Genomic DNA, 15,356 nt, shown 5'->3' on the forward strand with positions numbered 1-15,356 from the left:
CTCTCTCCAAATAGGAAAAGGAGGAGTTCTACTCCCGGTGGGAGTAGGACTCCCCCCTTGGCACCCGATCGTTTAGTATGTTGCTAGTACGCCTCTACTTGACTAGCTCATTAATACATGTGTGAATACATAGAAAAACTTAGTGTCACTAGTACGCCTCTACTTGACTAGCTCATTAATCAAAGATGGTTATGTTTCCTAACCATGGACAAAGAGTTGTTATTTGATTAACGGGATCACATCATTAGTTGAATGATCTGATTGACATGACCCATTCCATTAGCTTAGCACCCGATCGTTTAGTATGTTGCTATTGCTTTCTTCATGACTTATACATGTTCCTATGACTATGAGATTATGCAACTCCCGTTTGCCGGAGGAACACTTTGTGTGCTACCAAACGTCACAACGTAAATGGGTGATTATAAAGGAGCTCTACAGGTGTCTCCAAAGGTAGATGTTGGGTTGGCGTATTTCGAGATTAGGATTTGTCACTCCGATTGTCGGAGAGGTATCTCTGGGCCGTCTCGGTAATGCACATCACATAAGCCTTGCAAGCATTGTAACTAATGAGTTAGTTGCGAGATGATGTATTACGGAACGAGTAAAGAGACTTACCGGTAACGAGATTGAACTAGGTATTGGATACCGACGATCGAATCTCGGGCAAGTAACATACCGATGACAAAGGGAACAACGTATGTTGTTGTGTGGTCTGACCGATAAAGATCTTCGTGGAATATGTAGGAGCCAATATGGGAATCCAGGTCCCGCTATTGGTTATTGACCGGAGATATGTCTCAGTCATGTCTACATTGTTCTCGAACCGCAGGGTCCGCACGCTTAACGTTACGATGACAGTTATTATGAGTTTATGCATTTTGATGTACCGAAGTTAGTTCGGAGTCCCGGATGTGATCACGGACATGACGAGGAGTCTCGAAATGGTCGAGACATAAATATTGATATATTGGACGACTATATTCGGACACCGGAAGGGTTCCGGAGAAGTTTCGGATAAACCGGAGCACCGGGGGGTTACCGGAACCCCCGGGGGGTTAATGGGCCTTATGGGCCTAATGTGGAGAAGAGGAAGGGGCTGCCAGGGCAGGCCGCGCGCCCCCTCTCCCCCTAGTCCGAATTGGACAAGGAGGGAGGGGCGGCGCCCCCCCCTTTCCTATTCTCCCTCCACCTCTCCTAGTTGGACAAGGAACGGGAGAGGAGTCCTACTCCCGGTAGGAGTAGGACTCCTCCTGCGCGCCTCCCCTTGGCCGGCCGCACCCCCCCTTGGATCCTTTATATACGGGGGCAGGGGGGCACCTCTAGACACACAAGTTGATCCACGTGATCATTCCTTAGCCGTGTGCGGTGCCCCCTGCCACCATATTCCACCTCGATCATATCGTTGTAGTGCTTAGGCGAAGCCCTGCGTCGGTAGAACATCATCATTGTCACCACGCCGTTGTGCTGACGGAACTCATCCCCGAAGCATTGCTGGATCGGAGCCCGGGGAGCGTCATCGAGCTGTACGTGTGCTAAGAACTCGGAGGTGCCGGAGTAACAGTGCTTGGATCGGTCGGATCGGGAAGACGTACGACTACTTCCTCTACGTTGCGTCAACGCTTCCGCTGTTGATCTACAAGGGTATGTAGATCACACTCTCCCCTCTCGTTGCTATGCATCACCATGATCTTGCGTGTGCATAGGAATTTTTTTTGAAATTACTACGAAACCCAACAGCTTCCCGGTGACAATGTTGGCTTCAATGTCAAGAATGTTGCTATGAAGGATCTGAAGCGTGGGTTTGTGCATCCAACTCCAAGGATGATCCTGCCAAGGAGGCATCAAACTTCATCTCCCAGGTTATCATAATGAACCACCTTGTTCAGATTAGCAACGGTTAGGCCCTAGTGCTGGACTGCCACACCTCCCACATTGCTGCCAAGTGTGCTGAGCTGGTGACCAGGATTGACAGATGATCTGGTAAGTGATACATCTCCAACGTATCTATAATTTTTGATTGTTCCATGCTATTATATTATCTGTTTTGGATGTTTATGGGCTTTATTATACACTTTTATATTATTTTTGGGACTAACTTATTAACCTAGAGCCCAGTGCCAGTTTCTGTTTTTTCCTTGTTTTAGAGTATGCAGAAAAGGAAAATCAAATGGAGTCCAACTGACTTGAAACTTCACGGAACTTATTTTTGGAACGGAAGCAATCCAGAAGACTTGGGGTGTACGTAAGGGAAGCAACGAGGAAGGCACGAGGCAGGGGGCACGCCCACCCCCCTGGGCGCGCCCTCCACCCTCGTGGGCCCCTCGTGCCCCCCTGACGTATTTCTTCCTCCTATATATACCAATATGCCCTAAAACCATCGGGGAGCACAATAGATCGGGAGTTTCGCCGCCAGAATCCTCCGTAGCCACCGAAAACCAATCTAGACCCGTTCCGGCACCCTGCCGAAGGGGGAAATCCCTCTCCGGTGGCCATCTTCATCATCCCAGCGCTCTCCATGATGAGGAGGGAGTAGTTCTCCCTCGGGGCTGAGGGTATGTACCAGTAGCTATGTGTTTGATCTCTCTCTCTCTGTCTCTCTCGTGTTCTTGAGGTGATACGATCTTGATGTATCATGAGCTTTGCTATTATAGTTGGATCTTATGATGTTTCTGCCCCCCTCTACTCTCTTGTAATGGATTGAGTTTTCCCCTTTGAAGTTATCTTATCGGGTTGAGTCTTTAAAGATTTGAGAACACTTGATGTATGTCTTGCTGTGCGTATCTGTTGTGACAATGGGATATCACGTGGTTCACTTGATGTATGTTTTGGTGATCAACTTGTGGGTTCCGCCCATGAACCTATGCATAGGGGTTGGCACACGTTTTCGTCGTGATTCTCCGGTAGAAACTTTGGGACACTCTTTGAGGTTCTATGTGTTGGTTGAATAGATGAATCTGAGATTGTGTGATGCATATCATATAATCATACCCACGGATACTTGAGGTGACATTGGAGTATCTAGGTGACATTAGGGTTTTGGTTGATTTGTGTCTTAAGGTGTTATTCTAGTACGAACTCTAGGGCTGTTTGTGACACTTATAGGAATAGCCCAACGGATTGATTGGAAAGAATAACTTTGAGGTGGTTTCATACCCTACCATAGTATCTTCGTTCGTTCTCCGCTATTAGTGACTTTGGAGTGACTCTTTGTTGCATATTGAGGGATAGTTATATGATCCAATTATGTTATTATTGCTGAGGGAACTTGCACTAGTGAAAGTATGAACCCTAGGCCTTGTTTCAACGCATTGCAATACCGTTTGTGCTCACTTTTATCATTAGTTACCTTGCTGTTTTTATATTTTCAGATTACAAAAACCTTTATCTACCACCCATATACCACTTGTATCACCATCTCTTCGCCGAACTAGTGCACCTATACAATTTATCATTATATTGGGTGTGTTGGGGACACAAGAGACTCTTTGTTATTTGGTTGCAGGGTTTCTTGAGACAGACCATCTTCATCCTATGCCTCCTACGGATTGATAATCCTTAGGTCCACTTGAGGGAAATTTGCTACTGTCCTACAAACCTCTGCACTTGGAGGCCCAACAACGTCTACAAGAAGAAGGTTGTGTAGTAGACATCAAGCTCTTTTCTGGCGCCGTTGCCGGGGAGGTGAGTGCTTGAAGGTATATCTTTAGATCTTGCAATCGAATCTTTTTGTTTCTTGTTTTAGCACTAGTTTAGTTTATGAAAGAAAACTACAAAAAAATGGAATTAAGTTTGCCTCATACGCTTCATCTTTTTAATATCTTTCGTGAGTATGATGGAAAGGAAAATTGTGCCAAAGTGTTTGAATAAGAATGCATTAAAATGTTTGGCACTAAATATTTGAATGATGAGCATGATTGCAATGTTGTTAGTATGAATTCCTTGACTATCCATGATGCTAATGATATGCAAAGCCACAAGCTTGGGGAAGCTATGTTTGATGAAGATGATATTTTTTGTCCCCCAAGTTTTGATGATAAAATTTATTATGATGAAAGCATGCCTCCTATTTATGATGATTATATTGATGAAAGTGGATTTGGAGAGGTCATGACTTTATTTTGTGATGAATCCACTATTTCGGAAGAGGTTCCAATTGATTATGAGAACAAAGTTGCTATATATGATGATTATTGTGATGACTTGTATGCTATAAAGAATAATGATATCCATGAAACTTGTCATCATGATTTTAGTTTTCAATTGGATTATGCCTCACATGATAATTATTTTGTTGAGTTTGCTCCCACTATTATTCATGAGAAGAATTTTGCTTGTGTGGAGAGTAATAAAATTTCTATGCTTGTAGATCATGAAAAGAATGCTCTATGTGATGGTTATATTGTTGAATTCATTCATGATGCTACTGAAAATTATTATGAGGGAGGAATATATGCTTGTAGGAATTGCAATAATATCAAGTTTCCTCTCTATGTGCTTAAAGTTTTGAAGTTATGCTTGTTTTACCTTCCTATGCAAGTTGATTCTTGTTCCCACAAGTTGTTTGCTCACAAAATCCCTATGCATAGGAAGTGGTTTAGGATTAAATGTTCTAGTCATATTCTTCATGATTCTCTCTTTATGTTTCAATTCTTATCCTTTATGTGAGCATCATTGAAATCATCATGCCTAGCTAGGGGCGTTAAACGATAGCGCTTGTTGGGAGGCAACCTAATTTTATTTTTATTCCTTGATTTTTGCTCCTGCTTAGTAATAAATAATTTATCTAGCCTCTGTTATGATTGAGTTTTTATTTTTTAATTAGTGTTTGTGCCAAGTAGAACCGTTGGGAAGACTTGGGGAAAGTCTTTGCGATCATGCTGTAAAAAACAGAAACTTTATCGCTCACAAGATTTGCTCCCATTTTTTATTGGACAGTGATATTTAGTCAATTCTTTTTTCAGATGATTACTAGATCAATTCCACAGGTCCAGCAATTTAGTTTAGAATTTTTGGGGTTCCATAAGTATACGTTTGATCCAGATTACTACAGACTGTTCTGTTTTTGACAGATTCTGTTTTCTATGTGTTCTTTACTTATTTTGATGAATCTATGGCTAGTAAAAGAGTTCATAAACCATAGAGAAGTTGGAATACAGTAGGTTTAACACCAATATAAATAAATAATGAGTTCATTACATTACCTTGAAGTGGTGTTTTCTTTTCTTTCGCTAACGGAGCTTACGAGTTTTCTGTTAAGTTTTGTGTTGTGAAGTTTTCAAGTTTTGGGTAAAGATTCGATGGACTATGGAATAAGGAGTGGAAAGAGCCTAAGCTTGGGGATGCCCAAGGCACCCCAAGTTAATATTCAAGGACAACCAAGAGCCTAAGCTTGGGGATGCCCCGGAAGGCATCCCCTCTTTCGTGTTCGTTCATCGGTAACTTTACTTGGAGCTATATTTTTATTCGCCACATGATATGTGTTTTGCTTGGAGCGCCATTTTATTTTACTTTGTTTTTCTTGCTGTTTGAATAAAATATCAAGATCTGAAATTATTAAATGGGAGAGTCTTCACATATTTGCATAATTATTCGACTACTCATCGATCGTCACTTATATCTTTCGGAGTAGTTTGTCATTTGCTCTAGTGCTTCACTTATATCTTTTTAGAGCACGGTGGTGGTTTTATTTTGAAGAAATATATGAACTCTCGTGCTTCACTTATATTATTTTGAGAGTCCTTAGAACAGCATGGTAGTTTGTTTTGGTTATGAAACTAGTCCTAATATGATGGGCATCCAAGATGGGTATAATAAAAACTTTCATATAAAGTGCATTGAATACTATGAGAAGTTTGATACTTGATAATTGTTTTGAGATATGGAGATGGTGATATTAGAGTCATGCTAGTTGAGTAGTTGTGAATTTGATAAATACTTGTTCTAAAGTTTGTGATTCCCGTAGCATGCACGTATGGTGAACCGTTATGTGATGAAGTCGGAGCATGATTTATTTATTGATTGCCTTCCTTATGAGTGGCGGTCGGGGACGAGCGATGGTATTTTCCTACCAATCTATCCCCCTAGGAGCATGCGCGTAGTACTTTGTTTTGATAACTAATAGATTTTTGTAATAAGTATGTGAGTTCTTTATGACTAATGTTGAGTCCATGGATTATACGCACTCTCACCCTTCCACCATTGCTAGCCTCTCTAATACCGCGCACCTTTCGCCGGTATCATAAACCCACCATATACCTTCCTCAAAACCGCCACCATACCTACCTATCATGGCATTTCCATAGCCATTCCGAGATATATTGCCATGCAACTTTCCACCGTTCTGTTCATCATGACACACATCATCATTGTCATATTGCTATGCATGATCATGTAGTTGAAATCGTATTTGTGGAAAAGCCACCGTTCATAATTCTTCCATACATGTCACTCTTGAGTCATTGCACATCCCGGTACACCGCCGGAGGCATTCATATAGAGTCATATCTTGTCCTAAGTATCGAGTTGTAATTCTTGAGTTGTAAGAAAATAAAAGTGTGATGATCATCATTATTAGAGCATTGTCCCAGTGAGGAAAGGATGATGGAGACTATGATTCCCCCACAAGTCGGGATGAGACTCCGAACGAAAAAGAAAAGAGGCCAAAGAAGCCCAAAAAAAGGGGCCATAAAAAAAGAGAAGGCCCAAATAAAAAAATAAGAAAAATAAAAAAATGAGAGAAAAAGAGAGAATGGGCAATGCTACTATCCTTTTACCACACTTGTGCTTCAAAGTAGCACCATGATCTTCATGATAGAGAGTCTCATATGTTGTCACTTTCATATACTAGTGGGAATCTTTCATTATAGAACTTGGATTGTATATTCCAATGATGGGCTTCCTCAAAATGCCCTAGGTCTTCGTGAGCAAGCAAGTTGGATGCACACCCACTTAGTTTCTTTTTGAGCTTTCATACACTTATAGCTCTAGTGCATCCGTTGCATGGCAATCCCTACTCACTCACATTGATATCTATTGATGGGCATCTCCATAGCCCATTGATACGCCTAGTTGATGTGAGACTATCTTCTCCTTTTTGTCTTCTCCACAACCACCATTCTATTCCACCTATAGTGCTATGTCCATGGCTCACGCTCATGTATTGCGTGAAGATTGAAAAAGTTTGAGAACATCAAAAGTATGAAACAATTGCTTGGCTTGTCATCGGGGTTGTGCATGATTTAAATATTTTGTGTGGTGAAGATAGAGCATAGCCAGACTATATGATTTTGTAGGGATAACTTTCTTTGGCCATGTTATTTTGAGAAGACATAATTGCTTAGTTAGTATGCTTGAAGTATTATTATCTTATGTCAATATTAAACTTTTGTCTTGAATCTTATGCATCTGAATATTCTTGCCACAATAAAGAGAATTACATGGATAAATATGTTAGGTAGCATTCCACATCAAAAATTCTATTTTTATCATTTACCTACTCGAGGACGAGCAGGAATTAATCTTGGGGATGCTGATACGTCTCCAATGTATCTATAATTTTTGATTATTCCATGCTATTATATTATCTGTTTTGGATGTTTATGGGCTTTATTATACACTTTTATATTATTTTTGGGACTAACTTATTAACCTAGAGCCCAGTGCCAGTTTTGTTTTTTTCCTTGTTTTAGAGTATCGCAGAAAAGGAAAATCAAACAGAGTCCAATTGACCTGAAACTTCACGGAACTTATTTTTGGAACGGAAGCAATCCAGAAGACTTGGGGTGTACGTAAGGGAAGCAACGAGGAAGGCACGAGGCAGGGGGTGCGCCTACCCCCCTGGGCGCGCCCTCCACCCTAGTGGGCCCCTTGTGGCCCCCTGATGTATTTCTTCCTCCTATATATACCAATATACCCTAAAACCATCGGGGAGCACAATAGATCGGGAGTTCCGCCGCCAGAATACTCCGTAGCCACCAAAAACCAATCTAGACCCGTTCCGGCACCCTGCCGGAGGGGGAAATCCCTCTCCGGTGGCCATCTTCATCATCCTGGCGCTCTCCATGACGAGGAGGGAGTAGTTCTCCCTCGGGGCTGAGGGTATGTACCAGTAGCTATGTGTTTGATCTCTCTCTCTCTCTCTCATGTTCTTGAGGTGATACGATCTTGATGTATCACGAGCTTTGCTATTATAGTTGGATCTTATGATGTTTCTGCCCCCCTCTACTCTCTTGTAATGGATTGAGTTTTCCCCTTTGAAGTTATCTTATCGGGTTGAGTCTTTAAAGATTTGAGAACACTTGATGTATGTCTTGCCGTGCGTATCTGTGGTGACAATGGGATATCACGTGATTCACTTGATGTATGTTTTGGTGATCAACTTGCGGGTTTCTCCCATGAGCCTATGCATAGGGGTTGGCACACGTTTTCGTCGTGATTCTCCGGTAGAAACTTTGGGGCACTCTTTGAGGTTCTATGTGTTGGTTGAATAGATGAATCTGAGATTGTGTGATGCATATCGTATAATCATACCCACGGATACTTGAGGTGACATTGGAGTATCTAGGTGACATTAGGGTTTTGGTTGATTTGTGTCTTAAGGTGTTATTCTAGTACGAACTCTAGGGTTGTTTGTGACACTTATAGGAATAGCCCAACAGATTGATTGGAAAGAATAACTTTGAGGTGGTTTCGTACCCTACCATAATCTCTTCGTTCGTTCTCCGCTATTAGTGACTTTGGAGTGACTCTTTGTTGCATGTTGAGGGATAGTTATATGATCCAATTATGTTATTATTGTTGAGGGAACTTGCACTAGTGAAAGTATGAACCCTAGGCCTTGTTTCAACGCATTGCAATACCGTTTGTGCTCACTTTTATCATTAGTTACTTTGCTGTTTTTATATTTTCAGATTACAAAAACCTTTATCTACTATCCATATACCACTTGTATCACCATCTCTTCGCCGAACTAGTGGACCTATACAATTTATCATTGTATTGGGTGTGTTGGGGACACAAGAGACTCTTTGTTATTTGGTTGCAGGGTTGCTTGAGAGAGACAATCTTCATCCTACGGATTGATAAACCTTAGGTCATCCACTTGAGGGAAATTTGCTATTGTCCTACAAATTTCTGCACTTGGAGGCCCAACAACGTCTACAAGAAGAAGGTTGTGTAGTAGACATTAGTAAGGAGCTAGAGGTGTACCCGAAGTTCATCAAGAAAGGTGATTCTGCCATTGTGAACATGATTCCCACCAAGCCCATGGTTGTGGAGACCTTCGCCACCTACCCTCCCTTTGGCCGTATCACTGTGCATGACATGAGACAAACTGTTGCTGTTGGTGTCATCAAGGGCGTGGAGAAGAAGGATCCTACCGGTGCCAAAGTTACCAAGGCTCCGCGCCATCAAGAATAAATGAGTGCTTCAGTATTTGCCATCAAGTTATCTAGCAGAACTTGTAGTGTAAAGTCCTTTTTTGGAGAATTTTTAGTGTCCACTGTAAGAAGTGCTTCAGAACTAACAAATTGCAGTCTGTCTTACATAGTGTCCTTTGTAAGAAATGGATATTAGGTTCTCTTCTTCTTTTTTGCCAGAAAATATTCATGTGTACTTGATGTGAAGGGTCAGAATGACTCATTGTCCAGGTTAAATAGTAATACTACTACTTTGCTATCTTATACCAAGAGAAAGCAAGCTGCTATTAAGATGTCTGCCATCGATTTATCTAGCACAAGCGAAATCAAAACATCCAGGGCACAAACCCACTCTGGCATCGAGTTATCTAGCATAAGTTGTAGTGTAAAAGCTTTCTTTGGATAATTTTTAGTGTCCGTTGTAAAAAGTGCTCGCAAGAGCGAATGAACTGCTGGTCTTGCATAATTTTAGTGTAAAAACTTTCCTTGGGTAATTCTCTGTGTTGCTCTCTGGTTTGTCAGAAAAATACCCAAGTGTTTGTTTCAGCATATGGTGCTTCTGTGTGATGTTCAGAAAGTTAATTCAAACATAGATGAGTGTAAACGCAAATATCTGGTCATGCACAATTTTCCTTCAAAAGGAACATCAAAGCACGTACCATTGCAATAAATTGTCTAATTATTATTTCAACACTGGTGTGCATAATGATGAAGTGATGTCAACTTGTTTCTAAACTTCACCATAGTTCACAATTATTATTTCCACAGGATGCATCACAAACACCATAATACTTCCCAATAATTAAAAAGCTTCAATTGAAATGAAAGCGTACAAGCACAATAACTTTCATCAACTCCTTCCATTTATGAAGACGATAGTACATATGACTTAAAAACTGCAACATACTACTAACTCTGTAAAGAAATGCAGACGTTTTAGGTCACTAAAGTAGTGATCTAAACGTCCTACATTTGTTTACAGAGGGAGTACCATAGTAATGTTATGCATCTCATTTTTCCAATTAGGACTGTAAGTGAACCACAGCACCCGAAGCCAAACCCAACCCCTCAGTTATCTACTTCCGCTCCTCGGTTGTCGGTGGATATCTTGATGGACAAACATTGTCATGGATCTCAGGATCCAAGTCACCATAGCGCCCACACACCTTTCTGCCGTACAAAGATATCTCTGTTATATTAACCGCATGTTCCACAACACATCCTATGCATCTCATAAAATTGTCATCGGGTTGGAACCCATAGATGGTGAGCTTAGCCAGATTCTTGTTCTTGAAATCAGGGGCATATGGCTTCCACTTCACGTCTGCCTTTTCGCAGAAACAATATTTCTTCCGCAACTCTTTGTTTGTTATCATTATGCACCAATGATCCCACACTGTGATGCACAACTCTTTTAGGGAGGGTGCAACTTTAAGAATAAACATTGTCCAAGCTAAATCACATCCTTCAGGAAGATGGTCCAGATTCACATGTTGTAATTTGTTGAGCACAGGCGTGACTAGTTTTGGGCATTCTGGTAGAATCCAAATCTGGGATAAAAAACGTTTAACAAAATTACTGTTGATACATATACCCATCATAAAGTGAGAATGGACAGGTATGATACAAATGACTAATGGGTACCTTTTCACTTCCAAAATCCAGATGCAGATCGCCTAGGGAAGGAACATTAGCAAGGAGCTGACTTAACTCGAGAGTCTTGTCCGAACGAATGCCAGTTTTAATAAGGCTCAGCTTTGAAAGCTGTGGTAGAAAACCAAAATACAACGGATACTCAGAAGAGAACCAATTATCATAGGTCAACCGTTGGAGTTTTGGTAGACATATCTCGACCTCAATCTCAACAAGTTGATCATGTTCTACTTGCACCACAGAATGGAACCCTGAGTCACAACGGGTTAAACGCAAATACTCCAAGCGCTTGGAAGTGCTGAGGATCTTGGGAATGTCCAGTTCACCAAACCTCATATTTTCCAGCAACAGGCTCGTAAGGCCAGCAAATGCACGCGGACAAGCACCAAATAAATCATTGAACTGTTTCGCAAACTGGAGGAGGTCAGCAGAAGAGCAGAGGCCATGATGCTTCTTCGTTACAATCTCAAACTCAGCTGTGCCAACCTTCTGGGTTGCCATGGCACGGGCGACAGATCTTCCAATGGTGAGAGAGTTATCAGGCAACAAGACAAATCTAATTTTGAGTTCGCTGATGGTAACTTCCGGGCTCCTTGTGCTCAAGATGATATCCGTTACATGAGCCACAACACGGTTGGTTCTGAGCACTTGCTTGAGGCTGAAAGTTAGGTAGAAGCGCAAGAGCATGGTAGGGAGCTTCAGCAATTGCTTGGAGAGGATGCAAGTCCTTATAGCATCGAGCGTGTCCAACCTCTCCAGAATGTTGAGCAGAAGGTCATTGGGCAGATTGCTAAGCCTGTTTTCGATTACATTGCTTGCAGCGGCTTCGTCGCGAGTTGCTTTTTGCGTTGCATTTAGCTGGAACAACAAATAATCAGCATTTTGAGGATGAACCTTAGGTTGTGTACAAAACACCAGGCACAAAAGAAGCAGCACTTACATTGCGTCTGCGACGACTGCTTTTGTTCTTCATGGCTGATGATCGGATCAACAAATGTCTTTGCCGTATGTACTTTGTTGGATCTGTGACAATGGCGGACGCCCGAGCTGGCCTGAAATCGCCCTCCTTCTCCTCCTGTTGTGTTTATTTAGGCCGACGCCACAAAGCAGACTAATCTCCTTCGAAAGGGAGGAGGATCGTGATTAAAAGTTTTGAGCAAACAGACTCTGAATTCGAAATTAGTCCTCTCTTCCCCGATTGCACAAGGAAATCAACTCTTCTCCCGCCCCCGTCTCCCGCCAGATTGCTTCCCCTAAACGCAGCCAGGCGTAATAACACAGTTGGTGGCCGACGGCGGAGGGGAGTGGTGGCGGCCGACTGCGGACGGTAGGGGCGGGGTCTGCGTTGTCACAGGGATGGCCGCGGAGGAGAGTGGTGGCGGCGGGCGGCGGGCGACGCAGGGGATGGCGGCGGGCGACGCAGGGGATGGCGGCGGGGTAGAGTGGTGGTGGACGGCGGTGGAGCGGGAGGGGTTGCCGAAGGGGCGGCGCCTGCGGCCGAGTGGATAGATCCGCACGAGTTTTCTTTTTCGGTTATGCTTCCTCGTATGCTAGCATTTTTTTACAGAGAGATTTTTTCTCAAAAAAAAACAATTTTTTTTACAATCAAAAACCGTAACATGGCCAAGTTTTTGGGCAACATGGTTCGCCTCTCTAGGGCAGTAAATTTATTTAGATAAGTTCCTTTTTATAGAAAAATACATTAATATCGTGAATATACCAATTACACTCTGCATCAATAAGGCATCGAAAGACATCAGGGATGAACACACCCAAAAACAAAAATAAAAAAGATAGAAATATAAAAACAAAGACCTCGTCGCAGTGATGAAACACTCACAACAACAACACTCTAACCACCACCAAAAACGACACCCGGATTACATAAGAGGTTCTCCAAAAGCGACGCCTCCAGGAAGGAAATAATGCACACGCGTTGTTGTCGCCCGATCAATGATCTTGAGTTTTCACCCTGGAGAGAGTCTGAGATCCCAAAAACAATGCCTTTGCAAGACCATTGTCAGGTACAACCAATGAAGGCCAGACCTTGGGCTTTCACCCTGGAGATCATGGCTCGGTGGTCGAGAAGCACCCCCAAAAATGTTGTACACATGTGTTGCCACCCCCTCCTAACAAGGTCGCCGCTGCAAGTCTTCAACACCGGACACACAGGAAAAAAAACTATGCCGCCATTCTTCAATGCAACCAAAACTCCTCTCTGCCGTTACAAGTCTCTAATCACAGCCACCATGACTTTCTTCACCACTGTCAACACCGTGGAAATCTATACTTAGACATGTCCCATGGCACTAACAAGGTAGCGAAGCTTCGCGCCATGCCCTCCTGAAGCCTCTCTAGCCAAAGATGAGGGCACGCCCGACCGGATCAATTCTAATCTTGGTATCCAGTGGCGCCATGCTCCAAAAGCTGAGATATCTGAGTGAAAGACAGGAACCTGTTGGTGTCCAGATCGAGGAGGCTGGCATGAAGTAGATCGAAATTTTGGAGCATAAAGAATAGGAAGGCCAACCACTGCAGGACTCCCCTGGATCCCGACGGGTCGGATCTGGGCAGTGCCGCCACTGGCTGCCGCTAACCCAGACGAGAACTGCCGCCTCGACCAGCCCTCCATGACCGGGACGAAGAACCGAAGACCGGTCACCTCCAAGCTCTGCCCAGCGCCGCCGCGCCCCCGATCGTCGGCCCGCGCCGCGCCCCTAGATGCGGAGAGGAGAGAGGTCCCCGCCGCCGCCAACACCAACCAGGCTTTGCCCGACGGTGGCGAGGGTAGAGGATGGAGGAGGGGGATGCTACTCCGGCCGCGATTGGATAACCTCCCGTGACGCGCTCGCCAGGCGTGTCGCAGGAGCGATCCGTTTTTCACACTTGGTTTGGTTGGATCTGAGATAAGTTCCTATAGCTGAAACCCTAAATTTTAGCCCACAAAACTTAACTCTTCAGATAAAACAGCTTCTAAACAAGCACCTAAATCTTCACTCCCTAAAGAAATTTCTTTGCAAATTTTTCTAAGGGTGTGGCTAGGTCTCAATCGATTGCGATTTAACCAAATCTTAATCAAATGACTTAAAATGCAAGAGAGCGAGAGAGAGAGAAATAAAAAACTGAAAAGAAATTTTCTACACGAATCTCAATTGAAGATATCACGGATATAGCACCGACTAAGACTCTGAGACTTAGTGAGACTGTTTCTCTAACTTTTGATTTACATACTTCACTTCAACTACATATTTACACACATGCCTAATCCAAACTTGATAATTAAAGTTCACACAATTCACGACCATTACAAATTAAAAAAGGCTAATTTAATTATTCAAATTCAAACGCACAAAAGGGTCCAAATGTGAAGTAATAATCCATAGCATTATAGAGGCACAGCAATCAAGTGTTATGAAGTGCCCACAAGTGCTCAACAAAATCATCTAGGAGTTGGATATGAACTTGTCGGTTCTCGATACAGCGAGGAACCTTTGTATCATGTTTGCATTGTGTTCCGGATCGATAGGATCCCCATTGAACATGTTTCAAACGTTCTCTGGTATCCTTCTCTCTATGACGCTCGAATAATTAACCTACAGTAAAACTCTGCTAATGATGCCACGTCACCTCGGTTACTGTTGATAATCTCGCGATAGTTCAAAATCGGTTAAAAATTTAAATTTAAAATAAAGTCAAAATTTAAAGTTTTCAAATATCAAAAAAATAAATTGTTCAAAATGTGCCAAATAATCAGTTGTTTATATTGGTGGTGGACCACCATTTTTATAAAGTGTTTTAAATGTCCTAGAATAATTAAAACAGTGGCCTAAGCAACTAATTAAATACCTTTAAAAAAATACTAACTAACTTATTTAAGTGCCAAACTTAAATGTGACAGAAGCCTAACTTGTGACACAAATTTAGATGCAGGTTGTATTTTATAAAACTAAAACTATATGAAAAGAAATTAGAAAAGATAAAAATTTAGAAAGAAGAACAAAAGAAAAGGAGCCACACCCCCTGCCCATCTCGGCCTCAGCCTTCGGCCCAGCTTGCAGGCCGGCCAACCCACCCCCGCTTCCCCTTATTCCCCCGTAACCCTAGCCCACCTCCCGCAAGAACTCCCACTTCCCACACTTCTTCCCCCACCATGATCCACCTCCCTCTCATCTGCCTCCCCTGATTGGATCGGGAGGATCAACCTCGATGCCGCCGTTCGGCAACACGCCGCTGGACCAGGTTGCCGTCGCCCGGAACGCCGCCTCGACCACGCCTCCCTCATCG

The 15,356-nt window shown here is 42.8% G+C and overlaps 2 protein-coding genes across 2 annotated transcripts; one reads left to right on the forward strand and one right to left on the reverse strand.

Moving 5' to 3' along the window:
• Positions 1-1,734: 1,734 nt before the first annotated feature.
• On the forward strand, positions 1,735-9,420 carry LOC125516963 (elongation factor 1-alpha; the record flags this gene model as incomplete). Its single annotated transcript, XM_048682217.1, is given in 3 exon segments — positions 1,735-1,804; positions 1,807-1,987; positions 9,192-9,420. Coding segments are annotated over 3 exon segments (480 nt in total), but the record flags the coding sequence as incomplete, so codon positions are not given.
• An 844-nt stretch (positions 9,421-10,264) lies between these two features.
• Positions 10,265-12,591, reverse strand: LOC125515116. Its single transcript, XM_048680543.1, has 3 exons — positions 12,013-12,591; positions 11,064-11,930; positions 10,265-10,969 (listed from the first exon to the last, which is right to left on the reverse strand). Exons 1-3 carry the CDS (start codon positions 12,043-12,045, stop codon positions 10,496-10,498), a joined length of 1,374 nt encoding a protein of 457 aa, XP_048536500.1. The 5' UTR covers positions 12,046-12,591; the 3' UTR covers positions 10,265-10,495.
• Positions 12,592-15,356: the final 2,765 nt, after the last annotated feature.

The sequence above is a fragment of the Triticum urartu genome, chromosome 6 (assembly GCF_003073215.2).
Source record: "Triticum urartu cultivar G1812 chromosome 6, Tu2.1, whole genome shotgun sequence".
Classification (NCBI taxonomy): domain Eukaryota; kingdom Viridiplantae; phylum Streptophyta; class Magnoliopsida; order Poales; family Poaceae; genus Triticum; species Triticum urartu.

Excerpts from the sequence above, each read along its gene's own strand:
- LOC125515116 (XM_048680543.1), bottom strand. The coding sequence starts at position 12,045 with ATGAAGAACAAAAGCAGTCGTCGCAGACGCAAT. Across the intron at positions 11,931-12,012 it reads GCAGTCGTCGCAGACGCAAT|CTAAATGCAACGCAAAAAGC; the intron begins GTAAGTGCTGCT and ends TTGTTGTTCCAG. Across the intron at positions 10,970-11,063 it reads TGGATTTTGGAAGTGAAAAG|ATTTGGATTCTACCAGAATG; the intron begins GTACCCATTAGT and ends TTTTTATCCCAG.